Source organism: Anser anser, assembly GCF_964211835.1.
Source record: "Anser anser genome assembly, chromosome: 30".
In the NCBI taxonomy this organism is placed as follows: domain Eukaryota; kingdom Metazoa; phylum Chordata; class Aves; order Anseriformes; family Anatidae; genus Anser; species Anser anser.
The window spans coordinates 2,669,007-2,685,432 of NC_139751.1; the positions used below are offsets into that span (position 1 = coordinate 2,669,007).

Consider the following 16,426-nt stretch of genomic DNA (forward strand, 5'->3'; position numbering starts at 1 on the left):
AACAGTCCGTCCCGCTCAGGTTGCAGCTTCGATTCTCTCCGTGTCCATAACCCAATCCCCTGCTCAGAATGGATGGATCGGGGCTTCCAAGGGTGGGGTTAGAGCTAATGATCCACAGGTCCCGAGAGGTGACAAAGAGGATGACAGCCCGCGCAGTTCTTAAGAAAATAGTTATTAAGAAAAGCATCTTTTGTCTCAAATTGAGGTAATTCGTTCTCTTTGTCCAGGTACAGAAATCCAAATAATATTTCAGGTGGTGAAACTCCCACAGCTTTTCTTGGTGCAGTTTGAATTCGGAGACGTGCCAAAGGTAAGCACTTTGTTTGGGGAAGCCGAGTTTCCAGAACTTACTCAATTGCTTCTGTACTGTCTGATCCACTCCACCCTTCCAGAAGAGGAAGGATGTCAAGGAGTGTGAAATTTCCACTTAATTCCTAGAGTTCACACTAGCCCTTGCAATATTTCTGACATAAAGTGATTTCCTTGATCAGAGTCAATATTTTCAGCAGTTCCATACCTGGGAGTTATTTGTTCTAGAATTACTTTAGCTACTGTGTTCGCAGTAGCGGATACTGAAGGGAAAGCTTCCACCCACCCTGACAAATGATCGACCAAGACTAATAACGATTTAAATCTACCTACTCGAAGGAGTTCTGTAAAATCCACCTGTACATTTTGGAAGTGTTGAATTCCTGGTTCTCAACCCCCTTTGGGCTGACTGCAGATAATTTTCCTGTTTACCTTTTGACATACTACACAACTCCTGCGTTCCTGTTCAGCCAGAGTGTATATAGTCCTACACGTACGTATTTCCATAGCACAGCGTCACACGTTGCTTGAATTCCCCAATGACCCTCTTGATGCAAAACAGTTAATATTTGCCTCATTAGCACTTTATTCAGCATTTCTCTCCCATTAGGGAGCATCTATTTTCCTTTGGACTTTGTGACGCCTAATTCCTTAAAAACCTCTTTCTCTTAAAACTTTGTAGTTCTTTTTAGTTTTGGGTAGGGGTAGCTCAACCCTTCCCTGGATCCTCTCTGGATTTATTTATTCTTCGTTCCCCCTCAGACACTAGATGCCCTAAATACTTCTCTTTCTACAAATTTTAATTTATTATCCAATACTTTGAAGCCCTGTTTTCCCAGAAAGCTTAGTAGCTTGTTAGTGTTTCCTCCTGTCCTGACAATAAAAGATCATCCCCATATGGGACCGGTAACACCTCCTCCAGAGGTCGGAATTAATCCAAAATCTGCTCTAGAACTCACCCAAACAAATCGGTGGCCCCATAAGCCCCTGAGGTAAAACTGTATTTATATAAAACGTGCATAAAATGTCTGTACAGCTCCTTCCGCCCCGTTTTAGGGTCTTCCCACTCAAAGGCGGATATATCTTTGCTCCCAGCGAAGAGAGCCCTCCAAGTTCCCCCCAAATTCCCCGCCCACGCCTCCCCGGGAGTTTCGAACCGGCGGCGGGGCGGGGGCGGGGGGCGGGGCCTGGAGGGGCGTGGTGGGCGTGGCCCCGCCCTCCCCGCGCCCCGCCCACCGAGGCCCCGCCCCCCTCCATATAAGGCGCGGCCCCACGGGGCCCCCCCCCGCGATCTTCTCACCGTGGCTCCCAGGCGACCGGCTAGTGAGCGACCATGGTGAGGGGGGGGCCGGGGACGGGACCCCCCACCCGTGCCCCGAGTGGGGCTGGGCTCCGTGGGCTGCGGGCCCCCGCGTGCCTCCCGGTAGCTCGTGGGGCTGGGCCTCGAGGGGGGGCCCGGGTCTCGCGTGTCCCGCGTGGGTGCAGGGGCGCGGGCTCCGTGGGAGGCGCGGGGCCGGGCGCGCCCCCGCTGCGGGCAGGGGGAGGCTGGGGCAGCGACCCCCGTAGGGGCACGGTCCCCCTGGGCTGTCCCGGGGCTCCCATCCCGTCGATTTGGGGGCGCCCCGCGTGGGTCCTGGGTCCGCCCCCCCCCCCCGAGACCGCGCACCCTGGGGCTCCCCAGGTAGGGGGGAGCCCACCCCGAGAGCCCCCCCTGTGGGGTGCGGGGCCCCCCTTCCCCTGGTGCTGGGAGCGCTCCCCACGAGGGTCGGGAAGTCGCGCGTGGGGGCGGCCCCCGGGTGAAGCCGGCAGCAGGGGCCCGAGGGAGGCTCCCGCTGCCGTCGGGGCCGCGCTCCGGCGGCTTTCGGAGCTGGCTCTCGCCCTGCCCCGGGCCGCGGAACCGGCCCCGGTGGCGCCGCGGTGCCGCCGTGAGTCAGGGCTGGCGCTGCCGGGCTGGGGGGGCAGGATCCGGCCCCTACGGAGGAGGCACCGGGGGCCGGGTGAGCTCCGCGCTGCACAACCCCGGCGGGGCAGCACCGGGCGGTGGAAGGGGGGATTCCCCGGGGGGGGGGGGCGGCGGGGAGCAGCCCCGGGCATAACCACGGGGAAAGCCCCGCGCCCGGCTCCGTGGTCGGGTGGGCAGAGCCATCAGGGCCAAACTGAGCAAGACCCCGAACACCTCTCCTGCGCCCCGCAGCGCGAGTGCATCTCCATCCACGTGGGCCAAGCGGGCGTGCAGATCGGCAATGCCTGCTGGGAGCTGTACTGCCTGGAGCACGGCATCCAGCCCGACGGGCAGATGCCCAGCGACAAGACCATCGGCGGGGGGGACGACTCCTTCAACACCTTCTTCAGCGAGACGGGGGCCGGCAAGCACGTGCCCCGGGCCGTCTTCGTGGACCTGGAGCCCACGGTGATCGGTGAGCGCGGGGAGCCGGGATGGGGGGCGGTGGGTGCTGAGGGGGGTGCCCGGTGCTAACGGGGTGCTCGGGCTGTCCCGCAGACGAGGTGCGCACGGGGACGTACCGGCAGCTCTTCCACCCCGAGCAGCTGATCACGGGCAAGGAGGATGCGGCCAACAACTACGCGCGGGGGCACTACACCATCGGCAAGGAGATCATCGACACAGTGCGCGACCGCATCCGCAAGCTGGTGAGGGGTCCCACGGGGGTCTCTGGGGGTGAGTGCCCAGCCCCGGGTGGGCCAGGGACAATGGGAAGCAGGGGGGAGGCGATGAGCACGTCCTTCTCACTCCATCAGCACGCTGGGATGCATCATTTGAGGAGAAAAGGTGGGGCTGCCCTGGGGGGCTGGGACAGGGGAGACAGGTCCGGGCTGTCCCCTGGCTCCGGGCTGTCCCCTCCCTAACGCCTGCCCCGAGGGCCCTGTCTGAGCCTGCTGCCAAGCCCGGCTGTGCTGTGGTCAGGACAGGACGCTGGGACACCCGTGGGCAGTGCAGCCCTGGTGTGGGTGCTGGTGTGGGTGTGGTGGTTTTACATGACTGGGCAGCTGAACTCCACCACAGCTGCTCTCTCACTCCCCCTCCTCAGAAGAGGAGGGGAGGAAGAAATGGAAGGAAACAACTCACGGGTTGAGATAGGGATAATTTAATTGAAGGAAAAAATAGGAGAAAAAAAAAAAAGGAAAAAGCACAGCCTCGAGGCACGTAGCTGTTGTTTGGGGGACAGACGTTTTCACGAGAGCCCACCCCTCCCTTCTTCTTTTTCCCACCGTTTACTGCTGAGAGTGACATCATATGGTATGGAATATCCCTTTGGTTGGTTTAGGTCAGCTGCCCCGGTGACTTTCCCTCCCCACCTCTTGCCAATCCCCAGCCTGCTGGCGCTGGGGTGGGGGTTAGAGGGAGTCCCGATGCTGTGCCAGCGCTGCTCAGCAGCAGACACAACGCTGGGGTGCCACCACTGCTGTTCCAGCTGCACGTGCAGAGCACAGCACTGCGTGGGCTGCTGCAGGGAAAGTTCACTCAGTCCCAGCCAGACCAGCACGGTGGGGCTGGTTGGACTGGTGCGGCTGCCCTGAGCTCTTTGAACCTCAGTTCCCACGCTAGGGCCAGCGCCGTGGCTAGCCGGACCTGCTGCGCCACCGGCTCTGCCCTGGGTGCTCCTGGCACATCAAAGGCTGCACCTGGCTGCCCATGGGCTGGCTCCAGACAGGTGGCTCCAGCTGCCTCTGTGCCGGGGTGCAAAGCCATGGCTGACCTGCTCCAAACCCCCTCCATTTCTCCCCCTAGGCTGAGCAGTGCACGGGGCTGCAGGGCTTCCTGGTCTTCCACAGCTTCGGGGGCGGCACCGGCTCCGGCTTCACCTCCCTGCTCATGGAGCGCCTCTCGGTCGACTATGGCAAGAAGTCCAAGCTGGAGTTCTCCATCTACCCGGCCCCGCAGGTCTCCACGGCCGTGGTGGAGCCCTACAACTCCATCCTCACCACCCACACCACGCTGGAGCACTCCGACTGCGCCTTCATGGTGGACAACGAGGCCATCTACGACATCTGCCGCAGGAACCTGGACATCGAGAGGCCCACCTACACCAACCTCAACAGGTTGATAGGCCAGATCGTGTCCTCCATCACGGCCTCCCTGCGCTTCGACGGGGCCCTGAATGTTGACCTGACCGAGTTCCAGACCAACCTGGTGCCGTACCCGCGCATCCACTTCCCCCTGGCCACCTATGCCCCCGTCATCTCGGCCGAGAAGGCTTACCACGAGCAGCTCTCGGTGGCCGAGATCACCAACGCCTGCTTCGAGCCGGCCAACCAGATGGTGAAGTGCGACCCGCGGCACGGCAAGTACATGGCGTGCTGCCTGCTGTACCGCGGGGACGTGGTGCCCAAGGACGTCAACGCCGCCATCGCCACCATCAAGACCAAGCGCACCATCCAGTTTGTGGACTGGTGCCCGACTGGTTTCAAGGTGGGCATCAACTACCAGCCTCCCACGGTGGTGCCCGGGGGGGACCTGGCCAAGGTGCAGCGCGCCGTCTGCATGCTGAGCAACACCACGGCCATCGCCGAGGCCTGGGCCCGCCTGGACCACAAGTTCGACCTGATGTACGCCAAGCGTGCCTTTGTGCACTGGTACGTGGGCGAGGGCATGGAGGAGGGGGAGTTCTCGGAGGCCAGGGAGGACATGGCCGCCCTGGAGAAGGATTACGAGGAGGTGGGGGCTGACAGCGTGGAGGGCGAGGAGGAGGGGGAGTACTAGTGCCTCGTCTGTTCTGCCAGCTGCACCGCGAGCTGTTCATTAAAAGCCCAATCTGCATCATCCTGCCTCTCGCTTATTGTCCCAACACACTCTGGTTCACGCTCACCTGGGCAGGACCCCCAGCTGACGATACTGGGGGGGGCCTCCTGTGTGGCTGGGGGCTGTCCTGGAGGGGGGGATGCTGGCTGGCGGGGGGCACCTTGGGTGGGTTGGGGGCTGCACCTACTGTGAGTGGGTTACATGGTGCTGGGCTGTCTGCACAGCACCTGGGCTGGGGGCTGAGCCCTCCCCCGTGCCATACGGTGTCCCTAGGGCTCCCCATAACCCTGCCGCGCTGCCACATGGGGGAGACCCCGGGATGTCCCCTGGGAGGGCTTGGTGGCCCCATGGTACCTCGCACCCTGCCCCTGGTCACGGCTGGGGCTGTCCCCAGATGCCCTCCAGCACCAGTGCTGGGTCCTCAGATGCCCTCCAGCATTGGTGCATGGGCGGGGAGCAGGATGCGGCCCTGGGCAGCGCTGGGTTAGCCCAGGGTGCTGGTGCAGACGGGCCCTACGTGGCGTCGCGGCTCCTGGCCTGCCTGGCGTCGCTCTGCGGAGCCTGGGGGGCTGCTGGGCTTGGTGGGGAGCGCAGACCCCCCCCCCCACATAGCACCCGGCCGCTTCCCGTAAAGCACCGCCCTGCTGCAGCGATGCCCGGGAAGGGGGAGGGGGGGGATGGAGGGGGGCCAAGGCCCGTTATTCAGCGCTGCCCCTGTGCATGGCGGCTCTGCGGGAGCCAAGTCACGGCCCGGGGGGGTGGGGGGGACGGGGACGGGGTGCCCCCTCCCTTGGCTGTTGGGACAGGGCCTGCAGCGCTCTGGGCAGGGGGCACCCAGCTGGGGGGGGGGGGGCTCTGCAGAGCCTTGCAGAAGCCTGAATGGGGCTCCCTCTGCAGCCCCACGGGGGGGGGGGGGAGCTGTGCCCCCCCCGGCCCCACCCCGCACTATGTTGGGGGCCCCCCCCGCGATTCCTGCCCGTGCATCCCCCGGCCCCTTCCCTGCACCCCGGCGGGGGCAGCCCCAGCACCCCGGTGCTCCCGGCCCCGCTCCCCGCGCGCCTCCCCCCCGCGCCCCCCCTCGGTGCCGTCGTTCCCCGCGCCCCCGGGGCTCTCCCTGCAGCCCGAGGCGGGGGCGGGCCGCGCTCCCCCCGCCCGCAGACCCGTCCTCTCGCTACCGGAGCCCCCCGGCGGGGCGGAGCAGCCTCCCGCTATAAACGACCGGAGCCTGGCACCGCCGCCGCCTCCTCCCCGCTGCCGCCATGGACCGCGGCGGCCGCGCCCCCCCCGCGCCCCGCCGCTTCCCCGGGGCTCCGCCGGCCCCGGTTTCCGCCGCTCCCGGGCGCTTGGCGGAGGCGGCGGCGGCTCGGGGAGCGGAGCGGGCGGAGCTGGCGGCGCTCAACGATCGCTTCGCGGCTTTCCTGGAGCGGGTGCGGGCGCTGGAGCGGCAGAACGGGGCCCTGCGCTCCGCCCTGGGCCGCGCCAACGCCGCCGCCGCCCCCCGAGCCGCGGGGCTGGTGCAGGGCGAGCTCCGGGGGCTGCGGGAGCGGCTGCAGCGCCTCGGCCGCGACCGCGATCGCCTCCAGGCCGAGCGCGACGGGCTGGCCGCCGAGCTGCGGGGGCTGCGGCAGCGGTGGGCGGCGGGCCCGGCACCGGGGAGGGGGGTTGGGGGGGGAAAAGGACCGGGGAACGGCCCGGGAGGGGCGGCGGTGGGGAGCGGGGGGTGAGGGGGGATGCGCCGGGGTGGGGACCGGGGTGGGGACCCGGGGCTGAGGGGGGATGCTCCGGGGGAAGGACCGGGGCGTGAACCGGGGTGGGGACTGATGGGTGAACCGGGAGGGGGACCCGGGGCTGAGGGGGGATGCGCCGGGGGTGGGGACCGGGGCGTGAACCGGGATGCGCTGGGAAGGGGCCGGGAGTGTCCCGGTGACAGGGGACGTGCGCCGGGATGGGGAGCGGGGGGGTGCCCCCGAGAGCATTGGGGTGGGCACAGGGACGCGCTGGAGAAGGCAGCGGGATGGGGGTGATGGAGATGCCCCGGGCGTGAAGTGGGGATGGGGACGGGGGGCGCTGCTGGGGAGGGGACCGGGGCGTGCAGCAGGATGCCCTGGGAGGAACCGGGGGTCTTTTGGGGGGGGGGCAGGGGATGCAGCCGGTGTGCACTGGGGAAAGCTGTGGGGAGGCACGGGGGGGCTGGGGGGGGACAAGGGACTGCGGAAGGGTGGGGCCCAGGGCAGGGTGCAGAGTCCCCACCTTGCAGGAGGGGACGCACTGGGAGCAGACTGGGACGAGCACCGGGAGGAGATGGGGCCAGAGGTGGAGCTGGGACCCCCGGGGAGGAGCAGGTCCCAGTGAGGGACCCCATGGGGCTGCAATGGGGTCGGGGCCCTGCCCAAGGCCCTGCGATGGGGACCGGGGTGGGGGACCCCAGGGACCTGCGGGTTCTGCAGGAGGGGCTGGGCCTGCCTGCAGCTGGGGGGTGCGAGGGGGGACCTCAGGCTTGTGGGGCCCCTCTTGGTCCTCCTCCCCTATCCCCTGCGCTGTGCAGGGGGACCCAGGCAGTGGCAGGCTCAGGGTGGGGGGTCTGCACCCCGTCCCCCTCCTTCCTTCTCACCACTGCTGCCCCCCAGGCTGGAGGACGAGATGCAGAAGCGGGAGGATGCGGAGAAGAGCCTCGTGCTGTTCCGCAAGGTGAGCGGGTGGGGGTCCCAGTCCCCCGCACACCCCGCACGGTGCCCGTGCCGCCGTGCTAAGTCTTGGTGACACACCGGGCGCTCCCTGCTCCGGGGCGGGGGGGACACAGTGGGGGTCCCGGGGGTCCCGTTCCCTCCACATTCCCCACGGCTCAGCACGGTTTTCTCCCCGCAGGACGTGGATGACGCCACGCTGTCCCGCCTGGAGCTGGAGCGCAAAATTGAGCTGCTGATGGATGAGATTGGTTTCCTGAAGAAGCTGCACGAGGAGGTGGGGGCCGGGGCTGTGGGGCGGCGAGGGGGGGGGGGTGGGACGGGGGACGGCGGCGTGACCGCCCGCGCGCTGTGGTGCCGCAGGAGCTGCGGGACCTGGAGGTGAGCGCGCAGAGCCAGCAGGCGGAGGTGCAGGTGGAGCTCCGCCAGCCGGACCTGACGGCCGCGCTGCGCGACATCCGCACCCAGTACGAGAGCATCGCCGTGAAGAACCTGCAGGAAGCCGAGGAGTGGTACAAGTCGAAGGTACCCGGGGACATGCGGGGGGGGGCACGGGGAGGGGGGCAGGATGCCCCCGCAGCCCTGACACCCCCGCCCCGGTCCCCGCAGTTCGCCGATCTCTCGGACGCGGCCAACCGCAACCACGAGGCGCTGCGGCTGGCGAGGCAGGAGATGAACGAGTCCCGGCGGCAGATCCAGAGCCTCACCTGCGAGGTGGACGGGCTGAAGGGCATGGTGAGCACCGGGGGACACGGGGGGGGACACGCAGGGACCAGCCGCAGCCCCCTGCCGCCCCTTCTCCCCCCTCCCCGCAGAACGAGGCGCTGCAGCGGCAGATGCGGGAGATGGAGGACGAGTTCGGGGTGGAGATCGGGAGCTACCAGGACGTGGTGGGGCGGCTGGAGCAGGAGATCCAGCACATGAAGGAGGAGATGGCGCGGCACCTGCGCGAGTACCAGGACCTGCTCAACATCAAGATGGCCCTGGACATCGAGATCGCCACGTACCGCAAGCTGCTGGAGGGCGAGGAGAGCCGGTGAGGCGCCGTGGTGGTCCCGCTGGGGAAGGCGGCACTCGGGCTGGGACACGAGGGAGGGAGCAGCACCCGTGGCCTCGCGTCCCTGTCGGCGCTGGGAGCGCTACGGGGTGCAGCCGTGCAGACCCCAGCCATAGAACAGGGGCAACCCCCCCCCCATCCCAGTCACCCCCTTGTCATGGAATTTAACCGCAAACCACAGCTCCGCGCATCGCTCCCACGCTCGGAGAAGTTCCCCTGAGAATTTCTCGCTGCACACACAGAAAACAAGGCCAGGCAGGGGAGCTGCCCTGGCCCTGCTGCTGCCGCCAGCCCCGAGCTCCTCCCGCGGCCGAGGGCTCAGCATGGGCCAGGGTCACCGGGACCCCCCCCGCCCTCCCCTCACCGCCCTCTCCCTCCCCAGGGCCACCTTCCCCCCGCACCCCGCTGCCTCCTTCAGCACCAGAAGCTCAGGTGAGGGCTGGCCGGGTTGAGGGGGGAGCCCAGATTTGGGGGCACGGGGGGGACGGGGACCCCCGGAAGGTGCAGCTGCATCCTTTGGGGCCGTGCTGCCCCCACGCCTGCACCCCGAGGTCCCGGTGGGGGGCTGACGGCTTCTCCCTGCCCCAGTGCTTGAGCTGGAGCCGGTGCCGAGCCCCGTGCGGAGGATGCTGCTCATCAAAACCATCGAGACGAGGGATGGGCAGGTAAGCAACGGGGGGCTGACCCCCCCCCGGTGCGGGGCTGACCCCCCCGGTGCGGGGCTGACCCCCCCCCGCTGTAGGGCTGACCCCCAAGGGGCTGACCCCCGCCTTCTCCCCCCGCAGCAGGTGGTAACGGAGTCGCACAAGGAGCGAGCGGAGCCCAAGTGAGGGGGGGGGCTCCCGGTGCCCCCCCGGTGCTGCCCGCCCGGTGCTACCCCCACCGACGGAGGCCGGGGCGGACCCCCCGGGACTCCCTGCTCGTGGCCGGGCAGCGGGGCCGCCCCCCCGTGCCCCCCCCTATTTATCGCTGGTTATCGCCCTTTGGTTCTCCCCGTGCCGCCGCCGCGGGCGGATTTTCCGTTGTACCGAGCGCGGCCCCCCCCCCGCCCCGCCCCGGTGCTGCCCCCCCCGGGGGTGGGCTGGGGACGGGGTGGCCCTGGGGGGGGGGGCCTGGTGCTGCCCCCCCCCCCCGTCGTCCCCGTTCGCGCTTGAGCGGCAAATAAAGGCTGGAGCTCGGAGGCGGCGCTGTCGGTGGCGGTACCGGGGGTCGGGACCGGGACGGGGACCGGGACGGGGACCGGGACCGGGGCCTCTTCCCCCATGGCTTCACGTGCCCCCCCCCGGCGGCGAGGACAGCCGGGCCCTGCAGCCCCCCGGGACGCCCCCGTTTCCCCCCCCCCCTCAACAAACGCACGGAGCGGTGAAGGCAGGTGGGTGCCCCCCCCCCCCGCAGGCAGGACCCCGGTGTTTGGGTGCCCCCCCCCCCCCGTTTCTGTGCCCCTCCCCACCCCATAACTGTGACACCCCCCCGCCCCCCCTCCGGCCGCGCTGGCCCCTGTCCTGCCCGGTGAGCAGCTGAGCGGGGCGGGGGGGGGGCACGGGGGGCAGCCCCTGCCGGGGCCGAGGTCCCCTCCTCGGCCAGGGGCACCGCAGGAGCTGCCCGGGGGGCGCACGGGCCCCCACAAGCCGCGGGGGGGCGCCCGAGCTGCACCGCCAGGTTCCCTCCTTACCCAGGAGAGCGCGTCCATGCTCCCAGACCCCCCCCCCCGAATAAAAAGCAGCACCCCAGGTACGCCCCCTGTGCCCCCCACGCTGCCGCCCTGCACTGGGGGGGGGCTGTACTGGTGCTCAGGACCCCCCCCGCCTGCAGGCGCTGACCCCCCCGGAGCATCTGGACCCTCCAACGTCGGCTTGGCTCGCCGTGTGCCCGTCCCCATGGTTTGTATGGGGGGGGGGGGGTGAAGGGGCAGGTGCCAGTGCTGCCCCCCCCACACCCCAAAATCCCCCCCCCCCCGGCTGTCTCGCCCTGGGGCGTCCAAAGAGCGCTTCTTCCGCACGCCGCGCCTCACCCCCCGCAGCCGCATGCGGGGCGCCCACCGGGGGGGTGACAAGCCGGGGGGGTGGGGGGCAAGAAGAGAGGTTCTCCAGGCAGGAGAACATGGTGGTGCAGCTCTTCAGGGAGGATGAGGGCCAGCAGGACCCTGAGGGGCCGGTGGGGGGGGGGGTCACTGTGGAGGTGGGGGGCACCCTGGGGCAGAGGGAGCCTGACTGTGGGGACCCCCCCCCACCAGCTCTTTGGGGGGGGACGAGGACCCCAAGGTGCTGGCTCTGCCCAAGGCTCAGGTGGGGAGGACTTGGGGGGGGGCAGGGGAAAGTCCGGTGCCGGGGGGGGGGGAGATGGACAGAGCCTGGGTGAGGGGAGGGAGACCTGGGGTCAGAGCGGCGGGGCAGGGGGACATTCCCTGGGGAGGTGGAGGGGACCCCGGGGTTCAGACTGGAGGGCACTGCGTGGGGCAGGGAGGCCGGGGGCACCCAGGTGTCGTCCCCCCATTCCGGGGGGTGTCGTCCCCCCATTCCGGGGGGTGTCGTCCCCCCATTCCGGGGGTGTCCCACGCAGAGCTGTGCACTCAGGCTTTCCCCCCGCAGCGTGTGACCCTGCTGCTGCAGCTGCTGTGGCAGGATTTGCAGGACCTTCCTGGCGTGACGGAGGTGCTCAGGAACCTTTGGGGTCGTGTGGCCCAGCACGGCCTGGTCCCAGTGTCCCCGCACCAGGGCCCCTGCAAGCACCCGGGGCAGCTGTGACCACGTCCACCCCCCCGGGGCTGGGGGCTGCCCCCGTGGGCACCATCGTGCTGCTAATAAACTCTTTTGTGCTGCACGTTGCCGCGGGGTCTCTGTGGGTGCTGGGAGCCCCTGCCCTGCTGCTGCCGCCATGGGGGCCCTGGGTGCTGCCCCCCACCAGGCAGGGCCACGCTTCTCCCCCCCCCCCCCGATGGCCATGCAGTGCCCGCGCTGGGGAGGAGGCTCTGGGGAGGCCCAGGTTTGGGGGGGGGGCATCTTGGGGCTGCCTCCTGCCATTCTGGGCACCCAAAATGCTGCCAGGGCACGAGGTGGCCCCAGTGTGCTCCCCCCAAAAAAGCGTGCATGGTGAAGGGGGGGGCCCTTCCCATCCCCAGGGCCAGCCGGGGGGGGCCCTTCCCATCCCCGGGGCCAGCCAGCGTGGCCAAAAGGTGCCCATTATCGGCCTCACCAGCAGCCCCAAGTTTGTTACCAGCACGGTGGTGACAGGCAGATGGGGTCAGCACCGATCGGGGGGGGGGTCACTGCCCCCCCCTGTCAGTCCCCAGTGCCCCCCCCCACGCTGTCCCCAGGAGGCAGCGGCCACGTCTCCAAACCCAGCGTGGTTTATTGGGGGAACGCGAGCCCAGCAATCAGCCGCGGGGTTTGGGGTTGGGGGGCTCTGGGGGGGGGGGGGGGACGGGAGAGCGCCGGCCCCCCCCAGTGTCCTTGGGGGTGCTGGCATGCGGGGGTGCGTGGAACACAATGGGGGGGGGGGGGGTCACGGGATTTTGGGGGTGTGCTCAAGGGGCATTTACGCGTGGGGGGGCTGCTGCGTGCACGCGGGTGTGCGTGGGGCGGGGGCGCGGGGGGGGGCTGCGAGGTGTTTGTGCACGTGGTGCGTGTGAGTGCGGGGCAGCGAGCGTGGGGGGGTGTGTGTGCGCGCACGGGGGGGTCCTTACGGGTGTCCCATCGCCCCGGGGCTGTCGCGGGGGGGCAGACAGACCGGTGGGGGCCGTGCAGCAGGAGGTGGCCCCCCCCCCCCCCGGCGCCCCGTCCCCGCGGGGCTCAGTCAGGGTAGATGATGAAGCCCGAGAAGGTGCTGTACTTGTTGGTGTTGCCGCCGTGCACCTTGCCGCCGTCCAGCTTGACGCAGACCTCGTCGCCCACGTCCAGGTGCAGGATGACGCTGTTGCTGGCGTAGTCGTAGTTCTGGTCCGCGTCCTGCGCGATGGCGCTGGCCCGCACCTGGGGGTGCAGCACACACCCCCCCCCCCAGTATAAGGAGGTCCCCCAGGGGGGGAGATCAGGAACAGGGTGCTGAGCTGCTCCGCGCCCCCCCCAAGCCCGCTCGAGCCCCCCCCGTCTGTCGCCACTCAAGGTCGTGCCGCCCATCTGCGGCAGAACCGGGTGAGGGACCCCAGCATCGCCCCCCCACACACCCCCAGCCCCCCAGCAGCTGCTGTGGTGACAGGAGGTGGCAGGGACAAAGCCCCCCCCCCCCCCACAACCCAGGGTCCCCCCGGGATGGGACGGCCCCGCTGTTGGGGCTGGGTCTCACATCCTGCCTGGTCCCTAAGGGGGCCAGAGAGCCCCGGTGCCCCCGGGAGCCAGTGGCTGTCCCCTGCCCCGTGTTCCTCTTCCCCCCCCCCCCCCGAGGGTTTTGGGGGCACCCGGGGAAAGGAGGCAGCTCCCAGGGGGGCGGCGGGGCTGGCATCGACCGCAGCAGATCGATGCTCGTTTATCCCACAATAAATGGAAAACGTCCGGGGCGAGGCGGGGAAGGGAGCTGCCAGCCGGGCTGCGCCTCTGTGAACAAAGGGACCAGGCGAGGGGGCACAACCGGTGCCCCCCCAGCGCTGGCCAGGCATCCAGGGGCATCCGTCCTGGCTGGGGGGGCACAGCCCGGTCCCCCCGGCTGCAGGCAGACCCCGCTCCCTGCCAGCTCCGAGCCCCCCAGTCCTGGGGGAGCATAAATCCCCTTCCCCACGGTGGGAGTACCGGGGACGGGGGACGGGGGGGTTCGTGCCTCGGAGGTGGGTGGTGGGGACGGGTGTGGGGCTGCGGGCGCTGCGCTGCACCCCGGGGTGGCTCCACGGGTGCAGGGAAAAGGGATGCAGGGGAAGAGGGATGGGATCGGGGGAATGGGATGGGTGGAGATGGGTGTGGGGGAATGGGGAAGAGGGAACGGGGACAGGAATCGGCGCGGGGAATCGGGGTGGAGGGCTTGGATGGGGGCAATGGAACGCGGGAACTGGGACGGTGGGAACTGGGGGTGGGGGGCAGGGGGGAGCCAGGGTGGGGGAATGGGGTGGAGGAACCAGGGTGAGGGGAAACCAGAAAGGGAGAACTGGGATGGGAACCGAAACAAGATGGGAAAACCGAGACAGGGGAACCGGGATGGAGAAGCGAGGAGAGCAGGCAGGGAGAGCGGGGCTGGGGGAGCCGGCAGCGGGAACGGGGCTGGAGGGGCCGGGCGGGGGAAGGCACGGAGCAGTGGGGCTGGAGGAGCCGGGCTGGAACGGGGCAAGGGGCCGGCCGGGGGCGAGCGGGGTACGGGGGGGAGCTGCCTGGGGGTCCCGGCCCGTACCTGCCCATTCTTCATGAGGTCGGCCCACATGCTGGTGCCGTCGCCGCCGCGCATGAGGACGTGGTAGGTGAAGAAGTAGATGCCGGGCAGGGGGCAGGTGAACTTCCCGCTCGATGGCTCGTAGTAGTTGCCCACGTTGGTCACCACGTCGTCGAAGCGCAGCACCTCGTAGCCCTCGTGGGGCTTCCGCAGCCCGGCGTAGAAGGCGATCTTGGGGCTGTAGAAGGAGGGGATGTACCCCCCCGGTCCCGGACCCGGCGGTCCCGGTGGCCCTGGCCGGCCCGGCTCGCCTGGCGGTCCCCGTGGCCCCGGTGGCCCGGGGGGGCCCCGTACGCCGGCACGGCCCTTGCGCCCCGGCTCACCCTTGGCCCCCGGCAGGAAGGGTGGCGGGGAGGCGGGGGGCAGCTCGGGGCCGGGGTAGGGGTCGCAGACCATGCGGCAGCTGCCCAGCATCTCGTAGTGCGCGGCCGCCTTGGAGCTGTGCACCAGCAGCGGGATGGCCACCAGCAGCACCAGCACCATGGCCACGCCGACGGCCGCCCCGGCCACCCGCTTCCTGCGGCTCAGCCGGGAGGCGGCCAGCGCCAGAAGGTCCTCGTCGCCCTTGGGAGCGATGGTGGTGCCGGGGGGGGCGGACGGCGCCCCGCCGCCCGCTGAGCCTCACGCCCCGGCGGGGACCGGGCTGGGAGAGGGGATGGGGAGGGACGGGGACAGCGGTGGGGATGGGGATGGAGCCGGCGGCAGGGATGGGGACAGGGCTGGGGAGAGCAGCGGGAATAGGGCTGGGGACAGTGATGGGGATGGCAGCGGGGCTGGGGACAGGAACGGGGCTGGGGACAGGAACAGGAATGGGGATGGGAACGGGGCTGGGGACGGGAATGGGAATGGGGACGGGAACGGGGCTGGGACCGAGAATAGGACCGGGAGCGGGGACGCAGCTGGGGCAGGGACCGGCGCTGGTGATGGAGTCGGGGCTGGCACCGGAGCCGAGACCGGAGCCGGGAGCAGAGCCGCGGGTGGAGCCGGGACTTCAGGCGGTGAAGGGGACGAGAGCGGAGCCGAGGATGGAACCGGGAGCGGAGCCACCGACGGAGCCGGGAGCGGAGCCGGGAGTCGGGACGGGGCTGGAGCCGGGAGCGGAGCCGGGGCTGGAGCCGGGAGCGGAGCTCCTGCTGCAACCAGGACCGGAGCCGGTGTCGGAGCCGGGACCGGAGCCGATGATGCAACCAGGACCGGAGCCGGTGCTGGAGCTGGTGATGTAACCGGAGCCGGGATGGAGCCGGGATGGAGCCGCCGCCGCGCCGCGCGGGGCAACTTCTCGCCAAGTTGCCCGGGAGCGGGACCCCCTCCCCCGGGACCCCCCCCCCCCGGGAGCCCCCCCCCCGGGAGCGCCCCCCGCTGCCCCGCTCTCCCCGGTGCGCACCGGCGGCGGCGGCGGGACCGGCCAGCGCCGCCCGGGGCGGTTCCGGCGGGGCCGGGGCTGTCGGGGCCGCCCCAACCGGGCCCGGGGTCGCGCCTCCCGGTGTCCCCCCTCCCGGTTCCCGGTGGTCGTCCCCCCCCCCGCCGGTGCCCGCCGGTACCTGCCGCCCGCGGCGCCGGGAGCCACGTGCCGGGACCGCCGCCCGCGCCGCGCCGCGCCCGCAGCCCCGCTCCGCCCGCCCCGCTCGACGGCACCGGGCACGGCGGGGGCGGGGGCGGGGGGGGGGACCTGAGCGAGGAGGGGGGGGGAGTGTGCAGGGGGGAGGGTGCCCGGGGGGCGCAGGAGGGGGTGAGAGTGAGCGTGCGGGGAGGTGCTGGTGCAGGTGTGCACGCGTGTGCGCGGCCGGGGTGCGCGTGCAGGGGTGCACTGGGTGCAGCGGAGGTGCTGGCGCAGGGCTGGGGGGGCTGCATGGGGGGGGGGCATGCGTGTGTGTAAAGGGCTCAGCGTGTGTGTGCGTGGGGCTGTGTGTGTGTGTGTGTGTGTGTGCAAGCAGCGTGTGTGCACAGAGCTGTGTGTGTGCAAGCAGCGTGTGCACAGAGCTCTGTGTGTGTGCGTGGGGCTGTGTGTGTGCAAGCAGCATGTGTGTGCACAGAGCTCTGTGTGTGTGCGTGGGGCTGTGTGCGTGCAAGCAGCGTGTGTGTGCACAGAGCTCTGTGTGTGTGCGTGGGGCTGTGTGTGTGCAAACAGCGTGTGTGCACAGAGCTCTGTGTGTGTGCGTGGGGCTGTGTGTGTGCAAGCAGCGTGTGTGTGCACAGAGCTCTGTGTGTGTGCGTGGGGCTGTGTGCGTGCAAGCAGCGTGTGTACGCACCGAGCTGTGTGTGTGCAAG

At 69.5% G+C, this 16,426-nt stretch overlaps 3 protein-coding genes across 4 annotated transcripts; 2 read left to right on the forward strand and 1 right to left on the reverse strand.

The window, feature by feature from the left end:
• The first annotated feature begins 1,580 nt into the window (after positions 1-1,580).
• On the forward strand, positions 1,581-5,044 carry LOC310887917 (tubulin alpha-1A chain-like). The gene is made up of 4 exons (XM_083814113.1): positions 1,581-1,645; positions 2,504-2,726; positions 2,810-2,958; positions 4,058-5,044. Exons 1-4 carry the CDS (start codon positions 1,643-1,645, stop codon positions 5,027-5,029), a joined length of 1,347 nt encoding a protein of 448 aa, XP_083670239.1. The 5' UTR covers positions 1,581-1,642; the 3' UTR covers positions 5,030-5,044.
• Positions 5,045-6,182: 1,138 nt separating this feature from the next.
• On the forward strand, positions 6,183-9,935 carry PRPH (peripherin). Of its 2 annotated transcripts, XM_083814545.1 has the most exons (9): positions 6,185-6,698; positions 7,696-7,756; positions 7,934-8,029; positions 8,116-8,277; positions 8,362-8,487; positions 8,568-8,788; positions 9,192-9,241; positions 9,398-9,474; positions 9,595-9,930. In XM_083814545.1, exons 1-9 carry the CDS (start codon positions 6,328-6,330, stop codon positions 9,637-9,639), a joined length of 1,209 nt encoding a protein of 402 aa, XP_083670671.1. In that variant the 5' UTR covers positions 6,185-6,327; the 3' UTR covers positions 9,640-9,930. The 2 variants fall into 2 exon arrangements, 1 of the variants encoding a protein (XP_083670671.1); XR_014575832.1 differs by lacking the exon at positions 9,192-9,241 and having other exon boundaries at positions 6,183-6,698; positions 9,595-9,935.
• Positions 9,936-12,345: 2,410 nt separating this feature from the next.
• Positions 12,346-15,768, reverse strand: C1QL4 (complement C1q like 4). Its single transcript, XM_083814569.1, has 3 exons — positions 15,700-15,768; positions 14,120-15,369; positions 12,346-12,777 (listed from the first exon to the last, which is right to left on the reverse strand). Exons 2-3 carry the CDS (start codon positions 14,639-14,641, stop codon positions 12,598-12,600), a joined length of 702 nt encoding a protein of 233 aa, XP_083670695.1. The 5' UTR covers positions 14,642-15,369; positions 15,700-15,768; the 3' UTR covers positions 12,346-12,597.
• Positions 15,769-16,426: the final 658 nt, after the last annotated feature.